Consider the following 15,552-nt stretch of genomic DNA (forward strand, 5'->3'; position numbering starts at 1 on the left):
TATACTTTATCTTGTAGCTGGGGACCAGATGATGACGGTCGTACAGTCGATGGACCTCATCCTTTAGGCAAGGTTAGGCAGTCTGACTCTGAATATGCATTTGTTACGATAATTCAGAACACTTGTACTTCAGCCGTAGCTTGAACATGTCAATAAAGCACTTGTATCAGCTTCAAACCGCTACATTTAAGGAGCTTTTCCTCCCATTACAAATATTAGCTTTTTGCACCCACAGATGGCTTACAAATACATTTTAAATCAGCAGTCAGTAGTCAATGTTTTAGTCTGATTTTGACACAGAATGATATCTTTGGTTTCCCACAGGCGGCGCTACAGCATGGCGTTATTGCAGGCAGGAAAGGTTTTGGGAGCATCTTTGTTGTGGCCAGTGGCAATGGAGGACAGTATGACGACAACTGCAACTATGATGGCTATGCTAACTCCATCTACACCATCACCATTGGTACTAAACCATCGTCTTTTAGCTATGAGTGTCAAACCGTGTCTGATGAACGCTGTCCGGGATATGTCTATGATTCCGATATCACCCCACAATCAAAAGAAAACTGCATTGCTTAATTCTGTGTGCTGTAATATTTGTATCGGTGTCAGTAATGTAAAAGAGCTCATGTAAGAGTGTGTGTGTGTGTTTGCAGGAGCAGTGGATGAGAATGGCAGAAAACCGTTTTATGCTGAAGAATGTGCCTCCATGCTGGCTGTGACGTTCAGCAGCGGAAGCAGACAGCTGCGCAGTATCGTAAGCATCACTAGCCTGTTAAAGTACACTTTATTATGTATTGTGGAGTCAAATGAGCCTTTTTTGCCTCCATCTCTTTGATTATTAAAGGGGGGGTGAAATACTGAGTATCAGTCAATCTCATGTCAATCTTGAGTACCTATAGAGTAGTATTGCATCCTTCATATCTCCGAAAAGTCTTTAGTTTAATTATATTTATAAAAGAAATATGGGCTGTACCGAGTCTTTCCGGAAAAAACCGAGCACCTGGAGGCGTATCGTGTGGGCGGAGCTAAAGAATGACGAGCACACAAAGCGGTGACGTCCTCAAGCGTGGAGAAACCCATCGCTATCTCAGCTAATAGATATATGATCCAGAATCATTCGGAGGCTGAAATAAATTGAACAGGAGAAGCAGCAGCAGCAGGACGTCCGTCTCTGTGGTATGGACTGTATTTAGTGGCCTGTCAACATTTGTGTGTGTTTACTCGCAGTTTATGAGGACATGATTCGGTTTATGGACTATTGTATGCGACTAGACCTTAGCAGTAGCAAGCAAAACGGTTTTGCACGTCAGACTGGTGTAACGTTATACAGAGAACAGCAATGGAGTCCGTTAGCGCATTTGAATGACGAAGCACGCGATCGTGTCGTTTACTGATGTTTACTCACGCGACGATAGCCAACAGCAGACATTTGAAGCAGTTTTACTCAGCGGCTGCTTCCAAAGCAGGACCGAACCTTTATCGCTGGGACCGCTCCGTCAAAAACACACTTCTTTGGTATGATTTGGTGAAGTCCTGACAGCAGTGAACGGTGGAGATCCACTTTGCAATGCGAAGTGATGCTGTGAAGCTTCCCGTCATTTCTGCGTTCAAATCGGTTCAAATGCAGCGCTGCCTTCCCGAAATGCTGTGCTGAAGCGTTGAAGTCGCTCGACGTCACCCACAGGAATAAAGTGGAGCGCGGCGCGTCATAAATGTTCACGGACGCTTGGATCTGCAGCTGAGCGTCGAATCGGCCATGTCTGTAATTTGTAAAGCAAAAATTCCTCCGCAAATTACCTACCATATTTTGCCGAACACTGAGTCCTGTGATAATATTAGTCCCGTGCGAATTGGCATCTCTGTGATTTGGCCAGGATTGGGCGGATCGTATATCATTTTTGCAAGGTTTTTTTTCCTGTGCGCATTTCTATCAATTATCTTTCACGAAGAATGGAGGCTGCATTCATAATGCGCACCGTTATGAATTCCCGCACAGATTATACTTTCACTTTTGAATGAGTACCAATTTGGGTGCAAATTGCTTGAATGGTGTGTTTAATATTAACATCAATACTATTCTTAATGAAAAACATAACAATAGAACAGTACAATGACAAGCTCGCTTAAATGGGCGCTTTTACATTTAGCTTTGAAACTCAATCTTCCGCCGTATATGAATGAAATCTGACTCCTGCCGCTGGTCTGTGCTCAGTTCAGTTTTTAATTGTAGCGTCTGTTCTCTAACTGAACGAAATAATTTGTATTACTATAAAACTATCAAAACGATATCGATACGACTGTTTATGATTTCATACAGCTATAACGAAAAAACATTTACAAGTCCTGACATCATATCCGGGAGAAGTCAGTAAAATCGAGTAAAATTACAGGGTTTGCTTATCACGTGCGAATGTGCCACTGCCACGCAAAACTCAGATGTGGGGGAGAAATTTCTAAATCCCAGAAATCCCAGATACTAATCCCCTGCGAACATTGCTTAAGTCAAACTTTATTAAGCGTTCTGACAACTCCATTCACTCCCATGGTAACGTTGTTCAAACGTTGATGTGCATATTAACAATATCTCCCAGCCTTGGTAATCTTTTGGCAGTTGCTGCGAGACAGTAGTACGTTTGCGTATGGAGAGATTACGTCTTTTCATAAAACGAAAGCACCAAGAAGGACCTCCTTGATATTCATTGATGTTCATGCTCCGTAGTAGTGCTGTTGCCTTCATTCAAATAGTGACACTGTAGAGACGCGGACGCGCGTTTTTATTGGTTTTTCATACTGAAACATTTTGACTGAGCGCCTTGATCCATATATAAGGCGCTCCGGATTATAAGGCGCACTGTCGGATTTTGAGAAAATTAAAGGCTTTTAAGTGCGTCTTATAGTGCGGAAAATACTGTAAATGTAAACGGTGCCGAGATCCAAATTATTGTAGAGCCTTTTCACATCTGTCACTCACGACTCGCGTGTTAAAGCGAGACGCAAGTTCATCATCTGATTGTCAGCTTTAACCGACAGTCACGCGCAGACAGCAAATCTACAAAAACGGCCCAAAACATTCAAATGAAACACCACATCTCCATTTCTGTAAGTTTCCCAAACCACAATGCACCAGTGTGTGAGCTTTTTAAAGTGCTTTATAGCGACTGCAGTAAAGATAGCTTGCGGTTCGATGTTCAGATTTAGTTTGGCCATAAATACCTGGATCATTAACATCACTTTTCTGATTTGTGTAAAGGTTTTAGTGGAAAAAAAAGCATGCCTAAAACATTACTGTCTTTAGTTGACATTTTTAAAGAACTTCTGTCAAAGAACAACCAAAATAGCATACACAGCATAATATTTGCCATGACGACGACATATCGTGTATATTTACTCAATGCAAAATGTGCAGAGCCATGGACTGTTGTCTGATGATCTCATTGGTCAGAACAGTTTCTGTTCGGAGATATTAGGCGTTTCTCAATGCCAAGGAAGGATCCTCGGAAGCCAGAATTCCAAGGATGCTACGTCATCGACATCCGATGAAGGACTGTTCCAATGTTGAGGATCCTCGAATTTCAACCAAGGACTGAGTCCTTCGTTCGAAAAATATGTCATATACAGGAAAGGATGCATATGAGTAGCCTTCGCGCACTTCGCGTTTTCAAATCACCCACAATCCTATGTGCGCAGCTTCGCTATCTTCTGACGTTCCCGGAGTCGGAGCGTGAACGGGGCAAATATGCTTGTATCGGAGTTTGGAGATGGGAAGGAAGGAGGCGGGAACCGGTGAACGTTCAACAACTTTATAATAAACAAAACGAAAGTAACACGGGGAAAACCCTCACGGGCGACCATAACATAAACTCCAGGCCTAGTCCTCTCTCGTCTTCCACGCTCCACCATTTATACTCCAATCACTTTGCCGTGAGCCGAGACCGGTGTGGCGGCGATCAGCTGCCGCTCATTATCACTCCACCGGCCCGCTCTCACGGTCCCTCACCTCGCTGCTTGCCACAATGCTTTTATTTACGTTAACAAACATTTGTTATAACCGTAGTTAATATACGTAAAGTTTAACGTTTAAATATCGGTACAAATTACTACTGTTTTGATATCAAAATATATACAAATAACGTTACACATAATGTTATTGATGGCCAACGGACCTTTTCACTGACGTAATGACGCAATGACGTGCACTTGCTAGCCTGTTCCATTTACGTGTTCTCCGAATGCTAAAGAGGAGCCTCGCCGAGCCTCTGAAGGAAGTGACTTGGAAGGATTCGTCCTTCCAAGGAAGCATCCTTGACATTGAGAAACACCTAATTACTCTATAGATCGAGGCCAGACTGAACCGCCCGACCTAAAAATGTTGTGGGCGGGGCTGAGTTCGGCTGGCATCCAGGCTATAGGATATCATGAATACAGACTACTTTGCTGTTATTAGTGCTGTAGCTGTTGTTTAGTGTTAAATTAGGCCTATTGTAGTTAAGATAAGGTGGCTTTAGCTTTTACTGTGAATGTGTTAAGCAATTTGTGTGTCTTGTATCTATTTATTTAAGTATGCTTTAAACTTTTAATACATTGTTCACTTTCAAGAATTCAATTATTCAATCAAATTCAATAAAAAGCCAATGTCATTTTGTGGCTCTTTTTTTTTAAATTAAAAGTATCAGTTCAGGCACCAGTATTGTTTTAAAAGTACCGGTTTTGGCGACAGTATCGTAAAAAAAAAAAAACGCTAGTAAATTACATTTCGTTGTTTAGTTGTCTATTCAGAATCATGGAAGAATCGTGATCTCGGTTAAAATTCGATTAAATCATGCAGCTCTGATATAGATTGATGAATCATATCTGTAACATACATTTAGAAAATACCATTGATTTATAATTCAATGCAAGTTTTCACAAAAGTTTATACACTAATAAAACGGAAAAATGGAAAACCTCAATACTATGATATCAGTTTGAGCTTCTTTTAATTCAAGTGTGTTAATTCAAGCACAATTTTAATTCACACTTGCACCAAAGATCTTAGTCAGACGTGAGTTTTCATTTCTTCCCAATCAAAAAATGTAAATAGCGTGATCTTCGATGCCGATCTTTGTCTAGATGTAGTGTTGTTCCAGGTTTGTGTTGTGCTTTCAGGTGACGTCGGACTGGAGCCTGCAGAGTGGCACGGGCTGCACCGATGGGCACACGGGCACGTCTGCGGCGGCTCCGCTGGCGGCGGGAATGGTGGCCCTCATGCTGCAGGTGCGGCCCTGTCTCAGCTGGCGGGACGTTCAGCACATCATCACTTACACAGCTACACAGGTATCACACTACTCATGCTTTAACACAACTAATCTACTCTTAAAGTGCCCCTATTATGGATTTTTGATAAATACTAGGGCATAAATATAACCTAGAAATCTAGACGCACCCTAGCAGCAGCAAATTTAATCTGCCCGCAAGTGTCGTCTAGGAACTCTTAATACCCTTCTGAGCTGTATTCCTCACAATCTGGACGGGCCAATCACATCGTGTATAGAGTCGGTGGGCGGGGCCATAATGTCGACGGCCGAGTTGCGTTTGCGTGCTTCTAGTAAACACAGAAACTGGCGACCGGCAGTCTTTCGAATCAGCTTTGACTGCGACTCTGGAAGACTTGGAGTTAAGCTTTTCTCTGAGAAAAGAACAAAGAACGGCACAGAACACATCTTCCCTTTTTAAGAATGACTTCAGAGTTTAGCCGACCGGATACGGCGAATGTTTAATCTATCAACAAGCTCCGCTTCACCTTCGTTGCTCTGGTTGGTGTAGCGCTATCCTATCGCGTGCAGAGGGACGAAAGACAACCGTTTATCCGCCCCTCAGATTGAGCTGTCAATGGTGAGTTTCCAGACCAAACATCTTGATGTGGCTCTGGCTTGTCAGGCTAAAATAAATATAAAAAATATAAATTGATAAATTCTCAGGCATTCACGGTTCAATACGTGCTTGTGAATTACGTTTTGTTTATTGAATTTGTTATTTTTATTTTTTTAATTTTAAATATTTTTCTTATATGCACTAAAGTTAGGGGGTTTAGCCACACTTGAAATGCTGATGTCAGAGAGTTATACTCATGGGACAATAATTATTTACAATCACAAAAGTTCATTATTTGCATGCATTTTAAAGCCTTGCCGGTTAAACATCTGATTTTAAAGGGGGGGTGAAATGCTGTTTCCTGCATACTGAGCTTTTTACACTGTTAAAGACTTGGATTCCCATCCTAAACATAGACAACGTTTCAAAAACTAATGTTGGACGTTTGATGGAGTATTTCTGTGTCAAAAATACTCCTTCCGGTTTCTCACAAGTTTCGGAGAGTTTTTTTCGAGTATGGGTCGACTTGACGTTACTAGAGCGGAAGGTCCTTGTATGGGCCGTACGGGCTCTTCTCCCGGTAGGGTGCGCCCGCGCGGGACTAGAGCGAGAGAGGAAATGCACGCCCATAAACACTCAGCTGCAGATCCAGTCGATCCAGGCGTCGCGCTCCACTTTATTCCTTTGGGTGACGTCGAGCGACTTCAGCGCTTCAGCACAGCATTCCGGGAAGGCAGCGCTGCATTTGAACCGATTTGAACGCAGAAATGACGAGAAGCTTCACAACATCGCTTCAGTCGCGTCTCAAAGTGGATCTCCACCGGTCACTGCTGTCAGGACTTCACCAAATCATACCAAAGAAGTGTGTTTTTGACGGAGCGGTCCCAGCGATAAAGGTTCGGTCCTGCTTTGGAAGCAGCCGGTGAGTTAAACTGCTTCAAATGTCTGTGCTGTCGGCTATCGTCGCGTGAGTAAACATCAGTAAACGACACGATCGCGTGCTTCGTCATTCAAATGCGCTAACAGTTACTCCATTGCTGTTCTCTGTATAACGTTACACTAGTCTGACGTGCAAAACCGTTTTGCTTGCTACTGCTAAGGTTTAGTCGCATACAATAGTCCATAAACCGAATCATGTCCTCATAAACTGCGAGTAAACACACAAATGTTGACAGGCCACTAAATACAGTCCATACCACAGAGACGGACGTCCTGCTGCTCCTCTCCTCTCCTCTCCTCTCCTCTCCTCTCCTCTCCTCTCCTCTCCTCTCCTCTCCTCTCCTCTCCTCTCCTCTCCTCTCCTCTCCTCTCCTCTCCTCTCCTCTCCTCTCCTCTCCTCTCCTCTCCTCTCCTCTCCTCTCCTCTCCTCTCCTCTCCTCTCCTCTCCTCTCCTCTCCTCTCCTCTCCTCTCCTCTCTAAAAGATGTAAAATAAGTCTTTGATGTCCCCAGGGTGTGTATGTGAAGTTTTAGATCAAAATGCCCCACAGATCATTTTTTTTATAGGACAATTCACCATGACGTCACAACAGTAAATAAACGTTCTTCCGGGTGGCAAAAGCCGAAGCGTTCCTATGGCAACGCTAGTAAATTGCTTGGGATTCAGACATAGTTAACATGATTATTGAGGGACTGATTAACTAATTCAGGAGATAGCAATACGTGAAATGCCTAACCTTGCTCCAGTAGATGTAGCGCTAGTCTACTACCATCATTTTTAAATGAGCCTCAGCCAACCATTGAGTAGTTATTTTAGTGACTGTTGCTGTTTGAATTACAATATGTTAGGCTATCGTAGATGGTCTATTTCCCTGTTATCTAACTATTTACCTGTTCTCTGCTTTTCAACAAATCATTTGCACACATTTTTTCTTTATTTTTTGTATCTGAAGCTATAGCAGCTCCGGTGTCTGTGTTTAACATGAAAGCTTGTGTGATCGCAGCCGGCTCGCGGTGCAAACAGTCGTGCCGTGTACCAGCTGATTTGATGCGATGATCAACTTAAATGACTCGTAGCATCTGCAATATCTCACGAATTCCCGATGTTAAAATATAATTATATTTATAATTTAATATGGAGCTAATCACTACACCTGTTAGCAGTCATAATGTAAACATCCATTATTGATATAAAATAGCTGAAATCACATGAACAATCACACAAAAACCTTATTCCGTAGTTATCGTGTGTTTATTAGCTTCTTAGTTCACGTGTAGAAATGAAGAATAGGCCCGTTCTTCACAGAGCCAGAATGAGGAAGTGTCCACACGGGAGGAGCGCGTCAAAAGGCTGATAGATCAGAGAGCGAATGAACGCCTGATGACTGATATCCGATGCATATCATTAAGAAGAGACACAGAGACAGGTCTGCGCATGTTTTAACTCTTTTATATTGAATAATTCTGTAAGAAATGAATAGAAATGGTATTCTGTATTACGAAATATTGTGCAAACGTGATATGTCGATATTTCTCCAAATATGAGCACTTTTAAACTAAGAGCTAAACTGAAAGCTGTTCTTTGCGATCTCTGTGAACACAAATGAGCCAGTTCAGACGAGAGAATGAACGTGCGTCTGATAATCTATTCAAAATATCGTTCATAACGGATCGATAATAATGCACTCCTGACATAAATTAAGAAATGAATGTCACTGCAACCCAGTTTTATCATAAACAGTGTTCAAATATCGAAGCTGGAGTCTTTAATCTTTCTGATGATACTGAGTTTGTCCAGATAAAGTAATAGTGTGATAAGCAGTGAATGTTGAACAATAGTAATGAGGCTGTATGATCTTTGAATCGTAAGGGGTTAAAAGAGATCTAAAGTTTACTAGTATTAGTCTTGAATTTCCCCAGCTGAAGATAATTATGCTCTGCTATGATGGACCGTTTTGAGAATACTTCTCTGTAGCGCTACTTTTGATGACGTCCACTCGCTTTAGCCTCCTCACCCACAGGTTTTGCTGGATATATTGACCTCTTTCTGAATGAAATCTATACAATCCTACACCTTTTGCTGTATATCGGACGGCGCAACCCCAGACACAACACGTTTTCGTCCTAGTTTCAACTTTAATCAACAACAATGTTCTTAACTCCGTATCTGTTTACAGTAGCCGGCTGATCTCTTCAGTTTGTCAGTAGAAGCCGCTCGCGCTCTGCTACCCGGAAGTATCTTGAAACATTCTTAAATGCCCTATAGCATTTTTTTTAGGGTGAGCAAAAATGCACCCTTTTTGTGTATCCCTTTAAATGCAAATGAGCTGCTCATGGGGCGGAGCTTCAAGAACTGCAGTTAGCAGCTCAGATTACCTCACGCAGACAGGGAATGAAACTGCTCAGCCTTTTATGATCAAACCGGAGTCAGACAATGATGGAGAGACTCCAGAAGAAGAGACAACATGTAGAATGAGACGGGACGTTTCTGAAGGGATAGTTGACAAATTTATGAGTTAACGATCTTCAAGTCATCGATTAGCATATTCTGTGCTCTTGATAATCTCACTCCTTTTGTCCCTTTGATCTCTGAGTGTTTCGGTGGGTGGGGTTATGCAAATGTTAGGGTTAGTGATGTCACTGACCCATGAAGAAGCTCGTTGTAGTCTCTACCAGCCGTTTGTTGTAGTTCTTAAAAAGGGATTTCTGTAAAAGAAAATATCTCCCTTTGTGTTGAACTGTGAGTGTCGTAACTTTGCAGATGTTGATTATGGTCAAACAGCGACACTACACACTCACTAAAGTTAAACAAGTCTAATCATAACCAAACACCGCTTTAAATGTGGAGCAGCAAACTCATTGGCTACAGATGCGACAGGAACCAATCAGCTTGCACCGTGAAGTTAAGAATTGTATTTGTTTGTTTGTTTATTTATTTATTTATTTATTTTTGTTAGGCAGTGGATTTTTTGGTATCGAATTACAATAAGGTCTCATTTGTTAATGCATTTACTAATGTGAACTAACAGAGATCAATAACCGTTGTTAATGTTAGTTAATGGTTATGGTAAGAGGCGGGACCTTTCCGGTCAAAGTGCGCTAAGCTGCTGTCCAATCACAACACGGGAAGCGCTGGCCCAATCAGAACTCGTTACGTGTTTCTGAAGGAGGGACTTCAGAGAACAAGGAAATCATCAGGCTGTTTTTAGGACAGAGGAAACAGCGCTGTACAGATAAGTAAATTGTGTGAAAAATACTGTGTTTTTTAACACACGAAACATGAACTCATGTTATATTGCACACTGTTAACATAATCAAAGCTTCGAAAACACGCAAAGAACGGGACCTTTAAAAAATGTAAAGAATTTTAAACTGGTTCAAACTAGGCTACTATATTGTGTATGTTTGATTCATGTTGAAGTGTCATGGGTTTTAATGGTGAGACTTTTGTTTTTGTATTTAGGCTCTTAAAGTATATAAAAATATGGATTTAGATTTATCAGCCAATATAACGGTTCTCTAGCCTGACAAGCCAGACCCACATCAAGATGTTTGGTCTGGAAACTCACCATTGACGGCTCAATCCGAGAGGCGGATAAACGGTTGTCTTTCAAACTCCCTCTGCACGCGATAGGATAGCGCTACACCAACCAGAGCAACGAAGGTGAAGCGGAGCTCGCTGACAGATTAAACATTCGCCGTATCCGGTCGGCTAAACTCAGAACACATCTTCCCTTTTTAAGAATGACTTCAGTGCCGCTCTTTGTTCTTTTCTCAGAGGAAAGCTTAACTCCAAGTCTTCCAGAGTCGCGGTCAAAGCTGATTCGAAAGACCGCCGCCGTTCGCCAGTTTCTGTGTTTACTAGAAGCACGCAAACGCAACTCGGCCGTCATCATTATGGCCCCGCCCACCGACTCTATACACGATGTGATTGGCCCGGCAAGAGTTAGGCGATTACAGCTCAGAAGGGTATTGAGAGTTGCAAGACGACACTCACGGGCAGATTAGATTTGCTGCCGCTAGGGTGCGTCTAGATCAGTGTTGGGTAAGTTACTCTAAAAAAGTAATTAATTACTAGTTACTAATTACATCTTCAATAGTGTAATTAGATTACTGTACAAATTACTCCCGCCAAAAAGTATTTAATTACTTATTACTAATTACTTTTTAATTACTTTCTAAATCCTATATCAACCTCGAGTTAAGCGATTCAAGGTTAGACATAAAAACTGCTCTTTTAATTCATTCAAATACACATTATAAAACTACATAAATTACTCTTATTAACTGACCAAAGTATTACAAATGTGAGAAGGATACATAAAAACATGCATTTTAAAGTTAGACTTTAAATGTTGATGTTATGTCCACTATTGAATTATGTATAATTATATTTAGTATTTAGTTCAATTACATCAGAAGTAACTGTAATTAAATTACAGAAAAAATAAGAGTAATCCCTTACTTTACGGTTTCAAGGGAAAAGTAATTAAATTACAGTAACTTATTACTTAGTACCAAATTACACCCAACACTGGTCTAGATTTCTAAGCAATTGGTTATCTGCTTAATATAAAGAATTATCGTTATCGGAAAATGTTCCTACCGCTGCATCCCTAATTATTTATTTGTTATTTATAGTGTCTTGATCTTTAGTGTTTTAATGATGATGTTTTCTCTGCATGTCTTCAGCACGACGCACAGGCTGACTGGAGGACGAATGGAGCAGGTTTCCATCACAGCCACATGTACGGCTTTGGGCTGCTCAACGCCTGGAGGCTCGTTAACGCTGCCAAGGTACAGTCACAGCAAAGCTGCTCACATAAAGGAATACAGCTTACATAAAGAAGCTGAGTTTGTGTCTATATGTCCGGCAGGTTTGGGAGTCTGTCCCCTTTCTGGTGTCCTACCAGAGCCCAGTTTTGAAGGTCAATGAGCTCATCCCAGCCAATAAGAAAACTCTCACTCACACTTGGAATGGTAAGTGATTTACATGTAGGATATTTTTAGGATAAACAACAGAACGAAGTATGACGTGTGGGTAGAGCTTCTGAAAACATGAAACATTTTACCCTGAAATCAGAAGGAAAAATAAAGAAATGAGATACTGAAATAATGAAAACACATTCATTCAATTAGTTTTACTTTACCTTAATGTAATTATTTACTGTTTTTCCTATCAGTAATTCAGAGCAGGCCATAGAAAGAGCTACGCCAGCAGTGTGTGATGAGCGAGGCTCTGTTAAATGGATCCTTGCCACAGACCGCGTTGTCTGCCCTTACTTGGAAATGTTTGTCTGCGTTTATGTGTTGAAGTATACAGGGAAAGTGAAATGTTGCTTCCTTTCACAATTTCGCTCCCATCTTTCTCACGGTTGTCCTTTTGTCTCTCTCTGCTTCTCAACCAACTGACTAAAGACGGTGCATTTCTTCCTCTGTTTGACAGTTGTTCCCTCTCTGAGAAACTGTTTGTTCTTCTGAATCTTCTGACACAGTTTAAGCAATAGTTGTCATGGAAGATGCGTGTCCACTAATACATATTTACAAGTGAATTTTGAAACGAGCGCGCTCCTAGAGCAACGTGTAGAAAGCTGATGTGGGATTGCAGGCCTAAACACGATCTTGAATTGTCACTGTGTCCGTCACTGCAGCTTCCCGAACACACGACACCAAATATGTTCATGTTTCCCCCCTCCCAAACAGATGCATTTGTAATGTAAATATCATTTTTGGGGGGATTTAACATTTGTAGATGATCTAGAGCAATGGAATCAACAACACATGAAGCACCATGACTTCAGTTGATGCTGTCAAATAACTGCCTAAATAACTTAGCTTCAAATAACACTTTTATTACAGATGAATAAACTGCATATAAAATAATTTTGTTTACAAGTGTCATGCTTGTGATTCATGACATCAATACTGCTTTATTCATTATTTAAAATTTAGTCAATTAGAGAGTAAAAGTTATTCATATCTTTAATACACAAAGCACAAAGTAGCCAGCTCAGCACCGGTGCTATGAGGACCCTATTGAAATTGCTCAGTCTATTTTTCTTCTCCGAGATGAATCACATTACTGAGGGCCTAAACATGTTCAAACTCATAAAACTTTGCACATGCGTCAGAAGTGGTGAACATTTACTTCAGATATGAGTTTCAGAATTAAGGTATGGCAAAATGGCTCAATTGCACCGCATACAAAATTTCAATTAAGCGTTGTTTAAAGCTGTGTTTCACATACGAGTATGAAATTTAGTAGACACACTGAACAGCCCGATACCTATAAAAAAAAAAACAATGGGAGCAAAATTTGAAAACCAATACGAAGTGAGATATTTTGAATTTTCTCTTCAAAATTGTTGCCGTTTTTGACATTTCCAGATGTCATACTTTAACGAATTCCTCCTAGAAATTGAATCAGATGAACATGATATTTGGTCAGTCTAATCTTAAGGCCTTGGTGATATTAAATTGTGAAGATCTTAAGTTTTACCTGAAGGGCATGTCTGTGGCGGCCTGACAAAAGTTTGATGTTTCACCATGACACAGGAAGCTCTTATAAGTCAAGTATAAGTATAAGCCCCAAACTTCATGTTTGATACGAGTCCTGGCCTAAAGACATCTACATGCCAAAATGTTGTTATAGTCATAGCGCCACTAGCTGGTAGCAGGAAGTGGGGCAAATACAAATGACTGACGTAGTTAGTTTGATACCTAAATGCATATTCCCCCCTGTGCTCTGTTTTCCTGAAGCCACGGGTGCGAGGGCCCTTTCTTCGCTGCATGCAGCTTCAGTTACATTTACTTCTCACCACTGCCACTGTTTGTGCACAAACCTTTAAAGTCACCAATAATAAGCAACTAGTTAATAGTTAATAACTGAACCTTAAAATAAAGTAATACCGTTTATTTATACCTTACTCTAATTGTTTTCAGCAAACTCTCTCTGAGGAAATGCCATGGAGTTAGTGTGGCCTTATGTAAGAGTTCAAAAGGACTAGTAAACTGCACAGTTCTCTTTCAGCAGTCCTTAAGTTAAGTTATTAATGATGTTGTGTTATCTATAAGTGTCATCTGCAGCACGAGGGTAGCAGCAGTGTATCCGCAGACACATATCAAGCTCACACACTTGTGACAGTTGCAGCTCTGTGAAGAAAGTGATTTATGGGTTATACTTTATGGCTGTAAAGAATAAAGTGGCTGCCGTTGAGATTTATTACAAACTTTATCATTATGAAATCAAATTTACATGAGAAGCAACAATTTTCAATATAGGCTGTAGAGTGCACAGAGATTCATTCGTCAGTAGTTCCCTCAAGAGTTTTTTTTCTTCTAGATTTTCCTAGCTTTTTTTTATAAAGATTTTTTTAAATAAGGTCTGTGGTGAATTAACTTTTGCTCTACAGCGCAAATTACACAAACTCAAAATTTAAAGCTGCTGTTTTTTTCTCTTTTTTTCTTAAAGAGTATGATTAACAGTAGGGGTAACACTTTAACTAAATGTACAAGTGACTTATAATTGAACCTTATTATGATAATGATGAACTAATCATTAAGAACCATGACTATTATTAAGTGATATGCTAGCATTTTTTTGTTAATTCAGTTATAAGTAATTTATAAATTATTACCGTATTTTCCGGACTATAAGTCGCACTTTTTTTCATAGTTTGGCTGGTCCTGCGACTTATAGTCAGGTGCGACTTATATATCAAATTTAATTCATACTGACTGACAAGAATAAACATATAGCCGCGAGAGGACGCTCTATGCTGCTCCTGTAGCCTACCCCTGAAAAAAAAACTGAAAACAGAAAAAAACTCTTAACTGAAATATTAACTTAAAGACAACAACTTAGAAAGACTGAACACAAACAAAACGCCCCCATAAAGAAAATCTTATTCTCCAAATTACAAACTGCATGTAGTAAAATATGCAGCGGAAAACGATTCACACAGCGTTCGTCTCGCGCGGCTGAGCCTCTCCCGGCAGAGAGTTCAGGCATCTGTGGACTCGTTCCTTCAGCTCTGGCCATCTGTGGACTCGTTCCTTCAGCTCTGGCCATCTGTGGACTCGTTCCTTCAGCTCTGGCCATCTGTGGACTCGTTCCTTCAGCTCTGGCCATCTGTGGACTCGTTCCTTCAGCTCTGGCCATCTGTGGACTCGTTCCTTCAGCTCTGGCCATCTGTGGACTCGTTCCTTCAGCTCTGGTCATCTGTGGACTCGTTCCTTCAGCTCTGGCCTTCTGTGGACTCGTTCCTTCAGCTCTGGCCATCTGTGGACTCGTTCCTTCAGCTCTGGCCATCTGTGGACTCGTTCCTTCAGCTCTGGCCTTCTGTGGACTCGTTCCTTCAGCTCTGGCCATCTGTGGACTCGTTCCTTCAGCTCTGGCCATCTGTGGACTCGTTCCTTCAGCTCTGGCCTTCTGTGGACTCGTTCCTTCAGCTCTGGCCATCTGTGGACTCGTTCCTTCAGCTCTGGCCATCTGTGGACTCGTTCCTTCAGCTCTGGCCATCTGTGGACTCGTTCCTTCAGCTCTGGCCATCTGTGGACTCGATCCTTCAGCTCTGGCCATCTGTGGACTCGTTCCTTCAGCTCTGGTTATCTGTGGACTCGTTCCTTCAGCTCTGGTTATCTGTGGACTCGTTCCTTCAGCTCTGGCCATCTGTGGACTCGTTCCTTCAGCTCTGGCCATCTGTGGACTCGATCCTTCAGCTCTGGCCATCTGTGGACTCGTTCCTTCAGCTCTGGCCATC

The 15,552-nt window shown here is 41.3% G+C and overlaps 1 protein-coding gene across 1 annotated transcript in view; it reads left to right on the plus strand.

Annotated features, from left to right (window-relative positions):
- pcsk7 (proprotein convertase subtilisin/kexin type 7) overlaps positions 1 to 15,552 on the plus strand; it is a 42,491-nt gene that overhangs the window by 13,727 nt on the left and 13,212 nt on the right. The window contains exons 6-11 of the mRNA XM_067449946.1: positions 18 to 72; positions 325 to 463; positions 657 to 757; positions 5,149 to 5,316; positions 11,483 to 11,587; positions 11,668 to 11,770. Of these exons, the coding sequence (XP_067306047.1) occupies positions 18 to 72; positions 325 to 463; positions 657 to 757; positions 5,149 to 5,316; positions 11,483 to 11,587; positions 11,668 to 11,770 (671 nt within the window). The remainder of the gene's footprint in view (positions 1 to 17; positions 73 to 324; positions 464 to 656; positions 758 to 5,148; positions 5,317 to 11,482; positions 11,588 to 11,667; positions 11,771 to 15,552) is intronic.

The sequence above is a fragment of the Pseudorasbora parva genome, chromosome 8 (genome assembly GCF_024679245.1).
Source record: "Pseudorasbora parva isolate DD20220531a chromosome 8, ASM2467924v1, whole genome shotgun sequence".
Taxonomy (NCBI): Eukaryota; Metazoa; Chordata; class Actinopteri; order Cypriniformes; family Gobionidae; genus Pseudorasbora; species Pseudorasbora parva.